The sequence below is a fragment of the Physeter macrocephalus genome, chromosome 9, assembly GCF_002837175.3.
Source record: "Physeter macrocephalus isolate SW-GA chromosome 9, ASM283717v5, whole genome shotgun sequence".
In the NCBI taxonomy this organism is placed as follows: Eukaryota; Metazoa; Chordata; class Mammalia; order Artiodactyla; family Physeteridae; genus Physeter; species Physeter macrocephalus.
Genome location: NC_041222.1, coordinates 100,927,650 through 100,940,699, shown reverse-complemented (window position 1 = coordinate 100,940,699; position 13,050 = coordinate 100,927,650). Strand labels below are relative to the sequence as shown.

At 46.5% G+C, this 13,050-nt stretch overlaps 1 protein-coding gene across 2 annotated transcripts in view; it reads left to right on the top strand.

Annotated features, from left to right (window-relative positions):
- FDFT1 (farnesyl-diphosphate farnesyltransferase 1) overlaps window positions 1–12,836 on the top strand; it is a 16,174-nt gene extending 3,338 nt beyond the window's left edge. Inside the window, exons 2-3 of one of the 2 annotated variants that reach the window (XM_028494244.2) lie at window positions 7,597–7,694; window positions 8,504–12,836. In XM_028494244.2, coding sequence (XP_028350045.1) covers window positions 7,597–7,694; window positions 8,504–8,795 — 390 coding nt within the window. In that variant the 3' untranslated portion in view covers window positions 8,796–12,836. Of the gene's footprint in view, window positions 1–6,009; window positions 7,695–8,503 lie in introns of those variants that run through there. The other variant, XM_028494243.2, reaches the window with a different exon arrangement.
- The last annotated feature ends 214 nt before the right edge of the window (window positions 12,837–13,050 follow it).

Here is a 13,050-nt window from a genome sequence, read left to right as displayed (position 1 = left end):
GATAGGTGTTAGCTCTTCTCTAAATGTTTGATAGAATTCACCTGTGAAGCCATCTGGTCCTGGACTTTTGTTTGTTGGAAGATTTTTTAAATCACAGTTTCAATTTCATTACTTGTGATTGGTCTGTTCATATTTTCTATTTCTTCTTGGTTCAGTCTTGAAAGGTTGTACTATTCTAAGAATTTGTCCATTTCATCTAGGTTGTCCAGTTTATTGGCATATAGTTGCTTGTAGTAGTCTCTTATGAGCCTTTGTATTTTTGTGATGTCAGTTGTAACTTCTTCTTTTTCATTTCTAATTTTACTGATTTGAGTCCTCTCCCTTTTTTTCTTGATAAGTCTGGCTAAAGGTTTATCAATTTTGTTCATCTTCTCAAGGAACCAGCTTTTAGTTTTATTGATCTTTGCTATGGTTTTCTTTGTTTCTATTTCATTTATTTCTCCTCTGATCTTTATGATTTCTTTCCTTCTACTAACTTTGGGTTTTGTTTGTTCTTTCTCTAGCTGCTTTAGGTGTAAGGTTAGGTTGCTTATTTGAGATTTTTCTTGTTTCTTGAGGTAGGATTGTATTGCTATAAACTTCCCTCTTAGAACTGCTTTTTCTGCATCCCATAGGTTTTGGGTTGTGGTGTTTTCATTGTCATTTGTTTCTAGGTATTTTTTATTTCCTCTTTAATTTCTTCAGTGATCTCTTGGTTATTTAGTAGCGTTAAATAGTAGCGATCTCTTGGTTATTTATTTAGTAGCGATCTCTTGGTTATTGTTTAGCCTCCATGTGTTTGTATTTTTTACAATTTTTTTTCCTGTAATTGATTTCTAATCTCATGGCATTGTGGTTTGAAAAGATACTTGATACGATTTCAATTTTCTTAAATTTACCGAGGCTTGATTTGTGACCCAAGATGTGATCTATCCTGGAGAATGTTCTTTGAGTACTTGAGAGGAAAGTGTATCCTGCCACTTTAATTATATAAATATCAATTAAGTCTGTTTGGTTCATTGACTTTTTCAGGCAGTCTCACCATGCTGTGGACTTAGAACCATGGTCAGCCCAGATCCCTTCAAGGTCTGTTCTTCCATCTTGATGCCCTCCTGAAAGACTTTTTAAACCTAGGTCTTTACTTTTTACGTAAAGGGTGTCATAATAATGGCTAACATTTATTGCGCTCTTACTGTGTGCCCAGCACCTCCTAACGTGTATTATTTAAACCTTCCAGTAACCCTGTGAGGAAGCTACTATTATTTTTCCTGTTTTTATAGATGAAAAAACAGGCACAGAGAGGTTAGTTATTGCCTGAGGTCCCACAGCTGTTCACTGGTGGAGACTGCCTTTGACCCTGGCAGTCTTGAGTCCAGAGCTCACTCTCTTGACCCCATCATGTTGTTGGTCATTAAGGTGATGGGCCAGAGAGTCACATTAAGCAGAGGGTCGTCCAGATTCAGCTAAAAGCTGAACACGCTTTGAGTGATGGACACAGACTGGAAACTGTGTATCCTCAGTCGGTTCCCAGCCTGATGGAGAGCAGGTGTACAAAAGATATCTAGGAAGTGCCAAGTCATCTTAAGTACATTGAGATTTCAGGAAATTTTAGTGAAGTAGAACTGTTTTACAGTGAAAAGTTTTTAGAAAACACAGAAGTGCTTTGCAAAGTGTAGGGCCTTGAAAAGAGGTATTAGATTTAGATTAATGGGTGAGGATCCTCTGTGGGGAAAGCCAGTATGAGCCAAGTCATGTAGGTAGGACTAAGCACAGTGTGTGTGACTGGAATTGAGTGCAAAGTGCCGTGGGTGCATGTGGGAGTCCAGGAGCTGAGCTGTATTCCGTGAAGCAGGCAATGGTCAAATGCACCTGTGGCACTATGAAAGCAGTATTTTTGGAACAGTAGTTTGGCAGGTGAATGGAATTAGGGGATTAAACTGTGAGAATAATCAAATTAATAACGATAATAGTAATATTAATAGACAGCATTTATTGAGTTCTGTGTTCCAGGCACTGGCGAAGCTCTTGAAATCTGTTATCTCAATGTTATCAGTTAGCTTTCGTTGGGTAACCAGCCCAAAACGGAGTAGCTTAATTCTGGAGAATGGACGCACAGCAGTGCGACTGAACACTCCTGACGTGCACGCTCACAGATGGCCAATTCCATGTTATGTGTATTTTACCACAATTAAAAAACCAAACTCAGTGACTTAAAATAACAACTATTATTTAGTTCACAGTTCTCTTGGAGAGCTGGGGAGTTCTGGTCTGGGCCAACTTGAGTGATGTCTACTGGGTTTGCTCAGCTGGCTGGTTGGCAAGTGGCTGGACCATCTGATTAGCAGGCTGTCGGCTGGAGCATTGAGGGGAGGCTGGGCCCTGTGTGTCTCATCCAGCAGGCTAGCCTGGGGACTCTCGGCTCTTGACTGGGATCATGCAAACCCCAGTGTGCACGCACTCTTCCACTTTCTGTTCGACTCACAATTGCTACTGTCTTCTTGGCCAAAAAGTGTCACGAGGGGAGCCCAGATGCGAAGAGGTGGAGATAGAATCCACCTCCTGATGGGAAGAGCCACAAACTTTATGGCCATTTTGTAACTTACCATACTTAGTCGATCTTGACAACAACGCTAAAGAGATAAGTGCTATTATTACTGCCGTTTTACAGATTAGGAAACTGTGGCATAAAGGAGTTGAATTTGGAAGTTCTCGAGTGGTGGTTCCAGGATGCCGTCCCTGGCCTGTCTGAAGACCTTCATGCTTCCACTCTGGAGGCCACCCAGAATAAAGAGCACAGGCTTTGACTGGCCTCAGAGAGCTGATCACATTCCAGTGCTGTCACGTGTGCACCAGACACATCACGGGCACACAGCAATTTCTGGCTTCTATCTGCCCTTCCCAATTCTGTTGTGCATTTCCTCCCTCCCTCCCTCCCTCCCTCCTTCCCTCCCTCCCTCCCTCCCTCCTTCCCTCCCTCCTTCCTATCCTTCCTATATTCATTTCACAAACATCTGGCCACTGGTTGCGTGCTTGATATTGTTCTAGGTGCTGGGATAAAACAGTGAACCAAATAGGTGAAGACCTTGCTTTTGTGAATCATACCTTCTAATAGAAGAGAGAGAGAAGGAAAAAAAAGCAAATATACAATGTTTCGGGTGGAGAGAAGTACTACAAAGAAACATGATAGCAGGGCAAGGGGGCTGGGTGTCTGAGGTCAGGGGACGCAATTTATAGGGTTGTGATTTGGGTCCAGAGACTTCTCTGTGTCACATTTTCTTCTCTAGGAAATGAGACTTGGAAAAAATGGTAGCATTGGATACCTCTAGAGGGGCGAATGGGTGGCCGCAGTAAGGGGTAGGGGTAAGACTTTTCACAGGATAATCTTTTAAATTTTTTAAAAAGTGAGACCTGGGCTATTCCCTCTCCTAGCTCTAAGATTTGATGAGCAATGCAGTACTGTATTATTTTGTTAGTTGTAGTTTTCCTGAGCCATTTTTAACCCCCATGAACCATTTTTTAAAAATAGCTGAGTATACCTCTAGTTACAGGAAACATAGGAAAAACCATTTTCCTTCACTTAACATTATCTTAGTTTCTCTCTTAGGTAACAGAGAAGCTGGGGGGAAAAAATTACACTTAGCAGACATGGAGGGCTGAGATTATTTCAGTCACAGAAGGATTTGGCTGTAGGAGTTCAGGGTTTCCTAAATTGACTTATCCTGAATTTTTAGGAGCATATCAGTAAATCTGGCATCATACTACCACCTGCAAGTTGTGTGACATCACTAAGAGAGCACATAATGGAAAAACTCGGTGTTTTGTAATCATGCAGTTCTGGCTTCTGTCAAGTCTAAATCCTATTACTTAGACTAATGTCTATGAAGTTTAATCCTGACTCTATTCCTTTCGGTGACTTAACCTCCAGCAACAGGTTCTTCCTCCGTAAAATAGAGACAGTGGATCACAAGCTGTCGATCACAATTTCCCAACTCCAAAATGGTCTGAAAACAAAGAGATTTTTAATAAGTCTGGCTCAAGGTTACTTGGCAGTACAGTGCTCTGATATACAATAAAGTGATCCCACTTAGTATAACTGTTCAAATGTTTTGCTGAAGAAGTGTCGATAATCAGTTACAGGGAGCCATTCCACGATGACAGGCTGTATGTGCATTTCATTGCCTGTCTTCTAAGATACTACAGATTCTGAATTCTGCTGCACATCTGGCCATGAAGACCTTGGGTGGATTGCGGGTCTGTATCATATCATCTTTAAAAGGTTCCGTGATGTTTGTATTGTGCTTGGCATGTAGTAGCTGCCCAGTAAGTGGCAGTTATTACTCTTGCTGTTATGTAACTTCATTTCGCAAGTTTGTGGGGTTTTCCCTCTCTTCTGAGGGAGCCTTTGGTACTTAATCTGAATGGAAGGCCGTGGAGAGGGTTGGTTGCCGTCCACTTGTGGAACCATCTTTCAGGTGGAGCCCCAGTCGTGGGAGGACAGTCCTGTACTTCTCACCACTGCACACTCTTCCTCTCAATGCCCTTCATCCCTGTTTTCTCTCACTGGAGGGTTCTTGTGAGCACGCTCATCTCAGACAGAAAAGAAAAACATCAGGAGGCTCTAGGGACAGGCCACAGTAGCTTTAGCTTTTTATTTAAAAAATTTTTTTTCCGTTAGCTCATGGGAAGCAAGCAGTGGAAATGTTTTTAACAGTGGTGTTTTCCATAGTGTGTTTCATAGTTATATCTCCCTGTATCTTCTTGGCAATTTGAGGAAATTATTGTTACAGAATGAGGTATTGACAGAAATAGGTGCCAGGAAAAAAGAATGATGGGGTAAGGAGATGCGAAGAGATTTCGTGACCTCGCTCCAGTGGTTAAGAACCTGCCTGCCAATGCAGGGGACACGGGTTCGAGCCCTGGTCCGGGAAGATCCCACATGCCGCGGAGCAACTAAGCCCGTGCACCACAACTACTGAGGCTATGCTCTGGACCCTGTGAGCCACAACTACTGAGTCCACGTGCCACAACTACTGAAGCCTGCGTGCCTAGATCCCGTGCTCCGCAACAAGAGAAGCCCGCGCACCGCAACGAAGAGTAGCCCCTGCTCACCGCAACTAGAGAAAGCCCGCGAGCAGCAACGAAGATCCAACGTGGCCAAAAATAAAATAAATAAATTTATATTAAAAAAAAGACAAGGATGACTGCTTTAAAAAAAAAAGGTGGAGAAGGTGTGCTGGAAAGGAGGGGGCGTGTCCTTCAAGATTGTTGCTCTTCAGAACGAGTGCGATGAACCTTTTTTAAAAATATATAAATTTATTTATTTATTTTTGGCTGTGTTGGGTCTTTGTTGCTTCGCGTGGGCTTTCTCCAGTTGCAGCGAGCAGGGGCTACTCTTCGTTGCGGTGCGCGGGCTTCTCATTGCGGTGGCTTCTCTTGTGGCGGAGCACGGGATCTAGGCGCGGGGGCTTCAGTAGTTGTGGTGCATGGACTCAGTAGTTGTGGCTTGCAGGCTCTAGAGCGCAGGCTCAGTAGTTGTGGTGCACAGGCTTAGTTGCTCCGTGGCATGTGGGATCTTCCTGGACCAGAGCTCGAACCTGTGTCCCCTGCATTAGCAGGTGGATTGTTAACCACTGTGCCACCAGGGAAGCCCCAGTGTGTGATGCACCTTTGACATCAGCCCCCAAACCCTTGGTTGTAGCCGGGGATTAAAACATTTGGCAGTGCAGTGAAAGGAATCATTGTGGCCTGATAGCAACAATTGTATGTGAAGAGCTGGCTTAGAGCTCAGAAAAGAGCTGTTATTCTGTTTCTTCTATTTTATTGTGAAGGGTTACCTCTCCACATTTTGATAGGGAAGGAGTTGAATTGTTTTAAAATACTCTTTGAATTTATTCATTTACTCATCAGACCTTCACTGAGTATTTTTATATGCCAGACTGTATGTACGAAATGATTTTACTAATATATGGTGCTTAGTAAATGTTAATTTTTACTAATTTTTTTATTGAACTTGGCAATAATTTTTCATGATTATGTGATTTAAAAAGAAAAGCTTTATTCTCTTGACAGAAGAACATGTATCCATGGTAGGAAATAAACACATATGAAAAGAAGATAGTTCACCTGGACCGCAGCAGGGTCCCAAGGTTCACTGTTAACATTCCAAAGTGACTGAGATTTCCATATATACACATATATATATGTATACGTGTGTGCATATATTTATTTATTTATTTTAAACCATCCCCCCTGTTGTTAGATATTGCACATGTTTCCTGTTTCTCTCTTAAAAAGAGAGTGGGGGAGACTGGGGGGGTGATATATGGGGACTCTGTATTTTCCACTCAATTTTCCCTGAACCCAAAACTGCTCTAAAATATAAAGTCTCCATAAAAAAATATACAAAACAGCCAGCAATTCTTTCTGATATGCTTGCATATCAGAACATCGCTTTTTTTTTTTTTTCTGGAAAAACAGTTTTTGTCTTCCTTAGGGAAGAGTAAATAAGGTTCGTAAAGATCGTTACAGCTCACTGATTTGAAAGGGAAAGAAGATTAGAAATCTTAAAAGGAATAGCTAGCTAGCTTTCCAGAGGATAATAGAGGTTTAACAGGTATTAAAGTAAAACCAGGACTGGACAGTAGTTAAAGGGGTAAAAGCAGATTTCATTCAGAAAAGCAATTGCAATAGAGAAAAGAGACTTCAGTATAGAACTGGGCTCAGTTCCGAATACAAGGAGCAGAGTGTAGGTGTGGGTGGATGGAAAAGTACTAAGAGGAAACATCTGGGGTAAGGGGCATTCTGCTGAAACGACCTATCGGGATTCTTGCTGGAGGCAGGTCAGGGCGCTGGGATGGTGGGGGAAGAGGAACGGGCCAGATGGTGCGGGTGATCATACATGACGGATGAGGGATTCTGGCTAAACCAATTTATTAGCAGGGTTCTTGCTAAAGCTGAGCGACGCAAAAGATAAGCATAGAAGTACAAAGGTAGAGGATTTAGGAGCCTGACTAAAGTTTGGCCGAGGAGAGATTCGGGTTCTGTTAACAGCCTGCGGGTTCTGGGGAGAAGGAGAACAAGGTGAGGAAGGCGCGCGGGTGGTGCGCCGGAGGCCGCTGGGCGGGGCTCGCACGTGGGCAGGGTGGGCGGGGCTGGCCGCGGGGTGGGCGGGGCTGGCCGCGGGGCGGTGCTCGACTCGCATCTGGGCGGGCAGGGCGGCGGACGCCAGTTCCCTGCTCCACCGCCCCAAGCCTATTGCGGTGGAGCAAGAGCCGGTCCCGCCCCTCGGTGGGCGCCCCTCCGCTCCTCTCGGGTCTATGGAGGAAAAACTGCGCTGGCCCCGCGATTCCCATGGCCGCAGTCGCCTGCGGCACCAAGGCCATGTCCCTTTTCAAGCGGACCTTGGTGCTGAGCCCCGGCGCGGCGCCCAGGGGCGCGGGCACTCCCCCGCGCGGCTGCCCCTTGCCCCCCGCCGCTTGGCCCTCCAAGGACCGGCCGCGGGGAGAGGGCGTGTGCGGCCGGCTGCGGAGCCCCGCCGCAGCCGGCCGCCCGCCCCAGCCCCAGCCCCATTCCAGCCCCTCCGCGTCTCCCACCGCCATGTGTCTCCTCTGCCCGCAGGACTCGCTCAGCAGCAGCTTGAAAACTTGTTACAAGTACTTGAATCAGACCAGTCGCAGTTTCGCAGCTGTTATCCAGGCGCTGGATGGGGAAATGCGGTGAGTGGCGCAGGCAGCTCTTTGTGACCTGGGGGAAGAAAACTTTGCCGCGGGTCATTCGAAGCCACTTTTTGACACGGCCCCTCGCGTTGCTGTCTCCGTGCTTGTGGCGTAGCCTGAACAGGCCCCGGTGGGTGAAGGAAATGTGCGCGGTTGAAACACGCCTGTGTTTACTTTAGAATGCCCTTCCAGGCACCTGGCCATCTCTTAGCGTCCCTGCAGGCCCAGCTCTTTCAGGGAGGGGGAAGGGGTATTTATTAACTTTTTTTAGTGCTGGCAGCTGGACCTGTCTCTAAGCGGCTCATGCATTTTCCTTGGCTTCACTTAATGCTGCTTTGCAGTTTTAGTATATTGGGTTAATTCTTCTGAAGTTGCCTTTGTGCAAATTATGTATGTGACTTAGCCGTTAGGTATGATAGTATTGATAGTGAGAAGTTATTGTGTCTTTTGACTTTATTTTATCTGCAAAATAATAGTTCCGTCTAAATGGTCTGCTGGTCTTTCTACAGTTGTGCTGCGTTAGTTAAATGTAACTCATTGTGGGAGTAGTTGTGACGTCCAGCTGGCAGGTTTTTGATTTACTTATTTATTTTTATAAATAAACTACAGACGTCCGTTGCTCCCATCTAAGAAAGAGAAGCCAAGAAGTTGTATTAAGTACGAAAAGTTTTGGATATCCTTTCATAGTTCTGTAGAGTTAAGGGTGTAGGAGGGTTTAGAAAATGGCCCAGCAAAAATGAGATGTGATTTTAAAACAAATATCTTTGAACGTTTGTTCCAATGTATTGATAGTTATTCCTTTCTTACAGCCATGCAGTATGCATATTTTATCTGGTTCTCCGAGCCCTGGACACTCTGGAAGATGACATGACCATCAGTGTAGAAAGAAAGGTCCCCCTGTTACACAACTTCCACTCGTACCTTTATGAGCCCGACTGGCGGTTCACGGAGAGCAAGGAGAAGGACCGACAAGTCCTGGAGGACTTTCCAACGGTAGCGGGACTAGCGGGACGCGGCCGTGCGCATGAGTGGTGGGGTGGCCGTCAGCTGGCCCGCGTGCCTGGAGGGAAGTGCAAAACCAGCAGTCTCCGGGCAGTGTAGCATAATGTGGCAGTGGTGCGTCTCCAGCCAGACTGCCTGGGTTGGCGGCCCCATGCTCCCCCCCATTAACTGGTGCTACGTTACATAGCTTGCCTGTGCCTGTTTCTTCATCGGTAAGACAGAGACAATGATGGTCCCTGCCTCCTAGTGTGGTTGTGAGGGAGGATGGAAAGGGTTAACGTAGGTGGAGCTCTTAGGTGTTAGCTGCTACGGTCACTCCCAGGATGTTGTTGGGAAGTCCAGCCTTCCTTCCTGTGGAAAGAGCACTCCAGTGCCAGTGTCGTGAAAGATGGGTTCTCCAGCCAGTGCACCCGAGAACGCAGCCTAGGTGTGTCGCGCTGCTGGCCTCTGGGGCACCCTGAACCTGGTGGCGTGCTGTGCAGCTCATGATGGGTGGCAGCTGTGGGGTAGGGCGCGGGGCTCTTCGCAGCTGAGCTGAGGACTGAAACAGGATGATCTCTGCCACCCGCAGCTGTGTGAGCCTGGACACACCCCTTAACTTCCTTGTGCCTCAGTTTCCTCATTTGTAAAGTTAGAGCTGCGAGGCCTGAACGAGTTCATACATGTAAAGTACCTAGAATAGTGTTCTATAAATATTAGGTCCTTAGTCCACTCAGTTGGAGTAAAGTGGGTTCTAATTAAAATCTTGAGCTTCAGAAGATCCCGCAAATTCCTCTTGTGCATGTGACTAGGTCCTACTCTTCTGGGATTTGCATGTCTTATCACATAAATAAGTGATTCTTCCGTACCTTATATAAAGGTTTGATTTAGCAAAGTCTCATGTTCCCTAAGAGCCCAAAGAAGCCCTTCTTTTTGTACACAGTTGCCAGAATTTGAGGGGAAGAACAGTCCTTAAGTGGTGGCTCCCTTACTATTGAAACAAATCTATATTCTTCAGTGGGGAGGGCAGGAATCCAACGATTACGGAAGAATGTTTGAGGAGGACTCTCGGAGCAAGGGCTGTTTCAGATTACTGAGATCACACCTTCAGTGTCAAAGCCAGAAACAAAATACAGTACCATACAAACCAAGAGAAAAGGGCTGTGAAGAAAAATTAGGTGGAGTTCATATAGTACAATACAAAAGAGGAAAAGAGAAAAATCTGGAGAAGAGTTAGGCAAGGAAGTAGAGCTCTCACGTAGGGAAGGTGCTGGTGATTGGTTCTCACGGGACGCCTCTCACAAGACCAGAGCAGGTGGCGTGTGCCTGGGAGTCCGTGGCCATTTACCGGTGAGCTTTTGAAACTCTGCCAATGCAGAGAAAGTGCTGTAAACAGGGTTAACATCCCACTCGTAATTGAAGTGTGTTCTCACTTAAAAAAAAAAAAAAAATCATACATTTTTCTAGCTGGAGCCTCCGAAAACAAAAGCTGTCTCCCAAACTACTTGAATCTTCATAACAAACAATTTCTGGTCATGGGATAAATGTCACATGTATTTTCAAGGCAGCCCTGTCCACTCAACAAAAATGAAAGAATATGAAAATAAATGCCAAAATAATTTCGGAGGTATAGCTAGTAAATTTTCAGACAGTATTCTAACGTGCGTATGAAACCTGAGTCTATTTCTTTATAAAAATGACACTTTGTTCTGGAAGGTTCAAGGTGAAGACTAAATCCATCTTTTGCCGTACTGGGTCGTAGGGTCAGCGCACAGGCGCTACGCTCTCAAAAGCAGAGACTTGCTCCTGTGGAGTGAAGGGGACAGAAAGTGCAGGCGTCGCTACTTTGCTGTTGTTAACCTTTTACATCCTTGTGAATATGAAATACGAGAAGCTGTGTGTTTTGTGAGCGTGTGTAATTTTAAGACACTTGCATTGGCGGTCCTGTCCGTCTGTGGTTCAGCCTGAGAGAGGAGTGTGTGGAGACGCCTCCCGCCTCACCTTCAGGAGCGGTTTGTGGGTGTGCTGGCCTGTCCCAGCAGCTCCAATTTGAAGGGTGCACCGGTTGCCGAGGGTCAGGTATACAGTGGGTTTGGGGTGAGGGCCTCCCTCACACAGCACTGCTGTCAGATGGGGGCAAGAAGGGCCCTTCCCCCTCCTCTCACTTATTTATTTTTTTAAGTCCATCCTCTTTTTTTGGCCGTGCGGTGTGACATGCGGGACCTTAGTTCCCCAACCAGGGTTCGAACCTGTGCCCCCTGCATTGGGAGCCCAGAGTTGTAACCACCACTGGTTGGCCAGGGAAGTCCCTTCCTGCCCCTCACGTTAGAGGGCCCCCCTCTGGGCCACCTCACCCTCCAGGGGGGCCATGGGAGCGTGCCTGCCCCGAGCTTGTGCAGCTCCCCTTGTAGACCATCTTATGGGGGTCTGGGATTGTGTGCCCCTAATTCCCTGAGACACCCCCCACACACACCAGCTTGCAGTCCGTTTCCTGGGGCCCATCTCCTCCAGGTTGGACTGTGCACCAGTGACCGTGCCTCTTGGCCCGAGGGCGGCTCTTCAGGAGGGTCGTGGGTGAAGCTTGACCCTGCTGTCTGGGGTGTCCTTACACACGAGCGTGAGATTCCTCCTCCTGGCAGTCTCTGCACTTTTAAATTTTGGAACAGAAGCCTGAGGGACCAAGAATTTTAAATTCACACCCGAGTCCTCCAGGTGGTTGTGAAGGTATGTTTGTCGGGGCAGGAGAAGAGAACATACTGTGCACTTGGTAAGTTACTAGCTCGCTTGATTAAGATTTCGAGCCATGTGGCGTGTGGCCGCCGTTGTGCTGTTGCCCCAGGCCCGGTGGAGGGTAGGGCTGAGCCTCCACAGGGCCTTCGAACTGAGTGAAGCGGCTGAAGCCTTCCTCCGGTCAGCATTGACATGGGACCCGGGGCTGTAATAAGGCTTCAGTGCTCATTAGTTGATACCAAGCTTTCTAGAACACTCATTGTGTATTATGGCTTAAATTAGAGTACATCTTTTTCACCTGGTACTAGTGGAGACTGGTAGTCTTACAGATCTACCTCCAAACACAGCTTGAGAAATAAGGAAGGGTTACTTTTAAATGATATTGGCAATAAAGCGTACATTTATTGAGCTGTGAGTTATGAAATGTATTTCATTATTGGTTTATCATTTGCTTTATTTAATATTAATATAGTTTTAACACGTAATGGATGTGATACACTGTTAACCACGTGTGTATAGATAAGGAAACTGAGACATAGAGGTTTAAGCCCCTTGCCTGAAATCACCTGTGAAGTAGCAGAACCAGGGTTCAAACACAAAAGGCCTACATCCACAGGCCTTGTGCTTAATCCATGGCACACTCTACTGCCCCTTTAAAAAATGGTTACAAATAAAAGTTTGCATATAGGTGAAGGCAGCATCACCCAGTGTTCTGGTGGGTTTTTTTTTTTTTTTTCCTTTGGCTGTGTGGGCTCTTCGTTGCTGTGCACGGGCTTTCTCTAGTTTTGAGCAGGGGCTACTCTTTGTTGCGGTGCGCGGGCTTCTGACTGCAGTGGCTTCTCTTGTTGCGGAGCACGGGCTCTAGGCCCACGGGCTTAAGTAGTTGTGGCTTGCAGGCTCAGTAGATGTGGCACATGGGCTTAGTGGCAGTTCTTTTACTATTAGGAATATTAATCTTTATCTGCAGTATAAATTCCAAATATTTTTTTCCACCTTTTCACCTGCCTTTTTTCACCTTAAAAGCACTTGGTTCTAGGAAAACATTTTTTTTAATCTTTTTTTAAAAATAAATTTATTTATTTATTTATTTATTTACTTTTGGCTGCGTTGGGTCTTCATGGCTGCACACAAGCTTTCTCTAGTTGCGGTGAGCGGGGGCTACTCTTCGTTGTGGTGCGTGGGCTTCTCATTGTCGTGGCTTCTCTTGTTGAGGAGCACAGGCTCTAGGTGCGCAGGCTTCAGTAGTTGTGGCATGTGAGCTCAGTAGTTGTGGCTCGCGGGCTCTAGAGCACAGGCTCAGTAGTTGTGGCGCACGGGCTTAGTTGCTCCGTGGCATGTGGGATCTTCCCGGACCAGGGCTCTAACCCGTGTCGCCTGCACTGGCAGGCGGATTCTTATCCACTGTGCCACCAGGGAAGCCCCACCCAGTGTTTTTTTTTTGTTGTTGTTTTTTGTTTTTTTTTTTTTTGTGGTATGCGGGCCTCCCTCCGTTGCGGCCTCTCCCGTTGCGGAGCACAGGCTCCGGACGCGCAGGCTCGGTGGCCATGGCTCACGAGCCCAGCCGCTCCGCGGCATGTGGGATCCTCCCAGACCGGGGCGCGAACCCGGTTCCCCTGCATTGGCAGGCGGACGCGCAACCACTGCG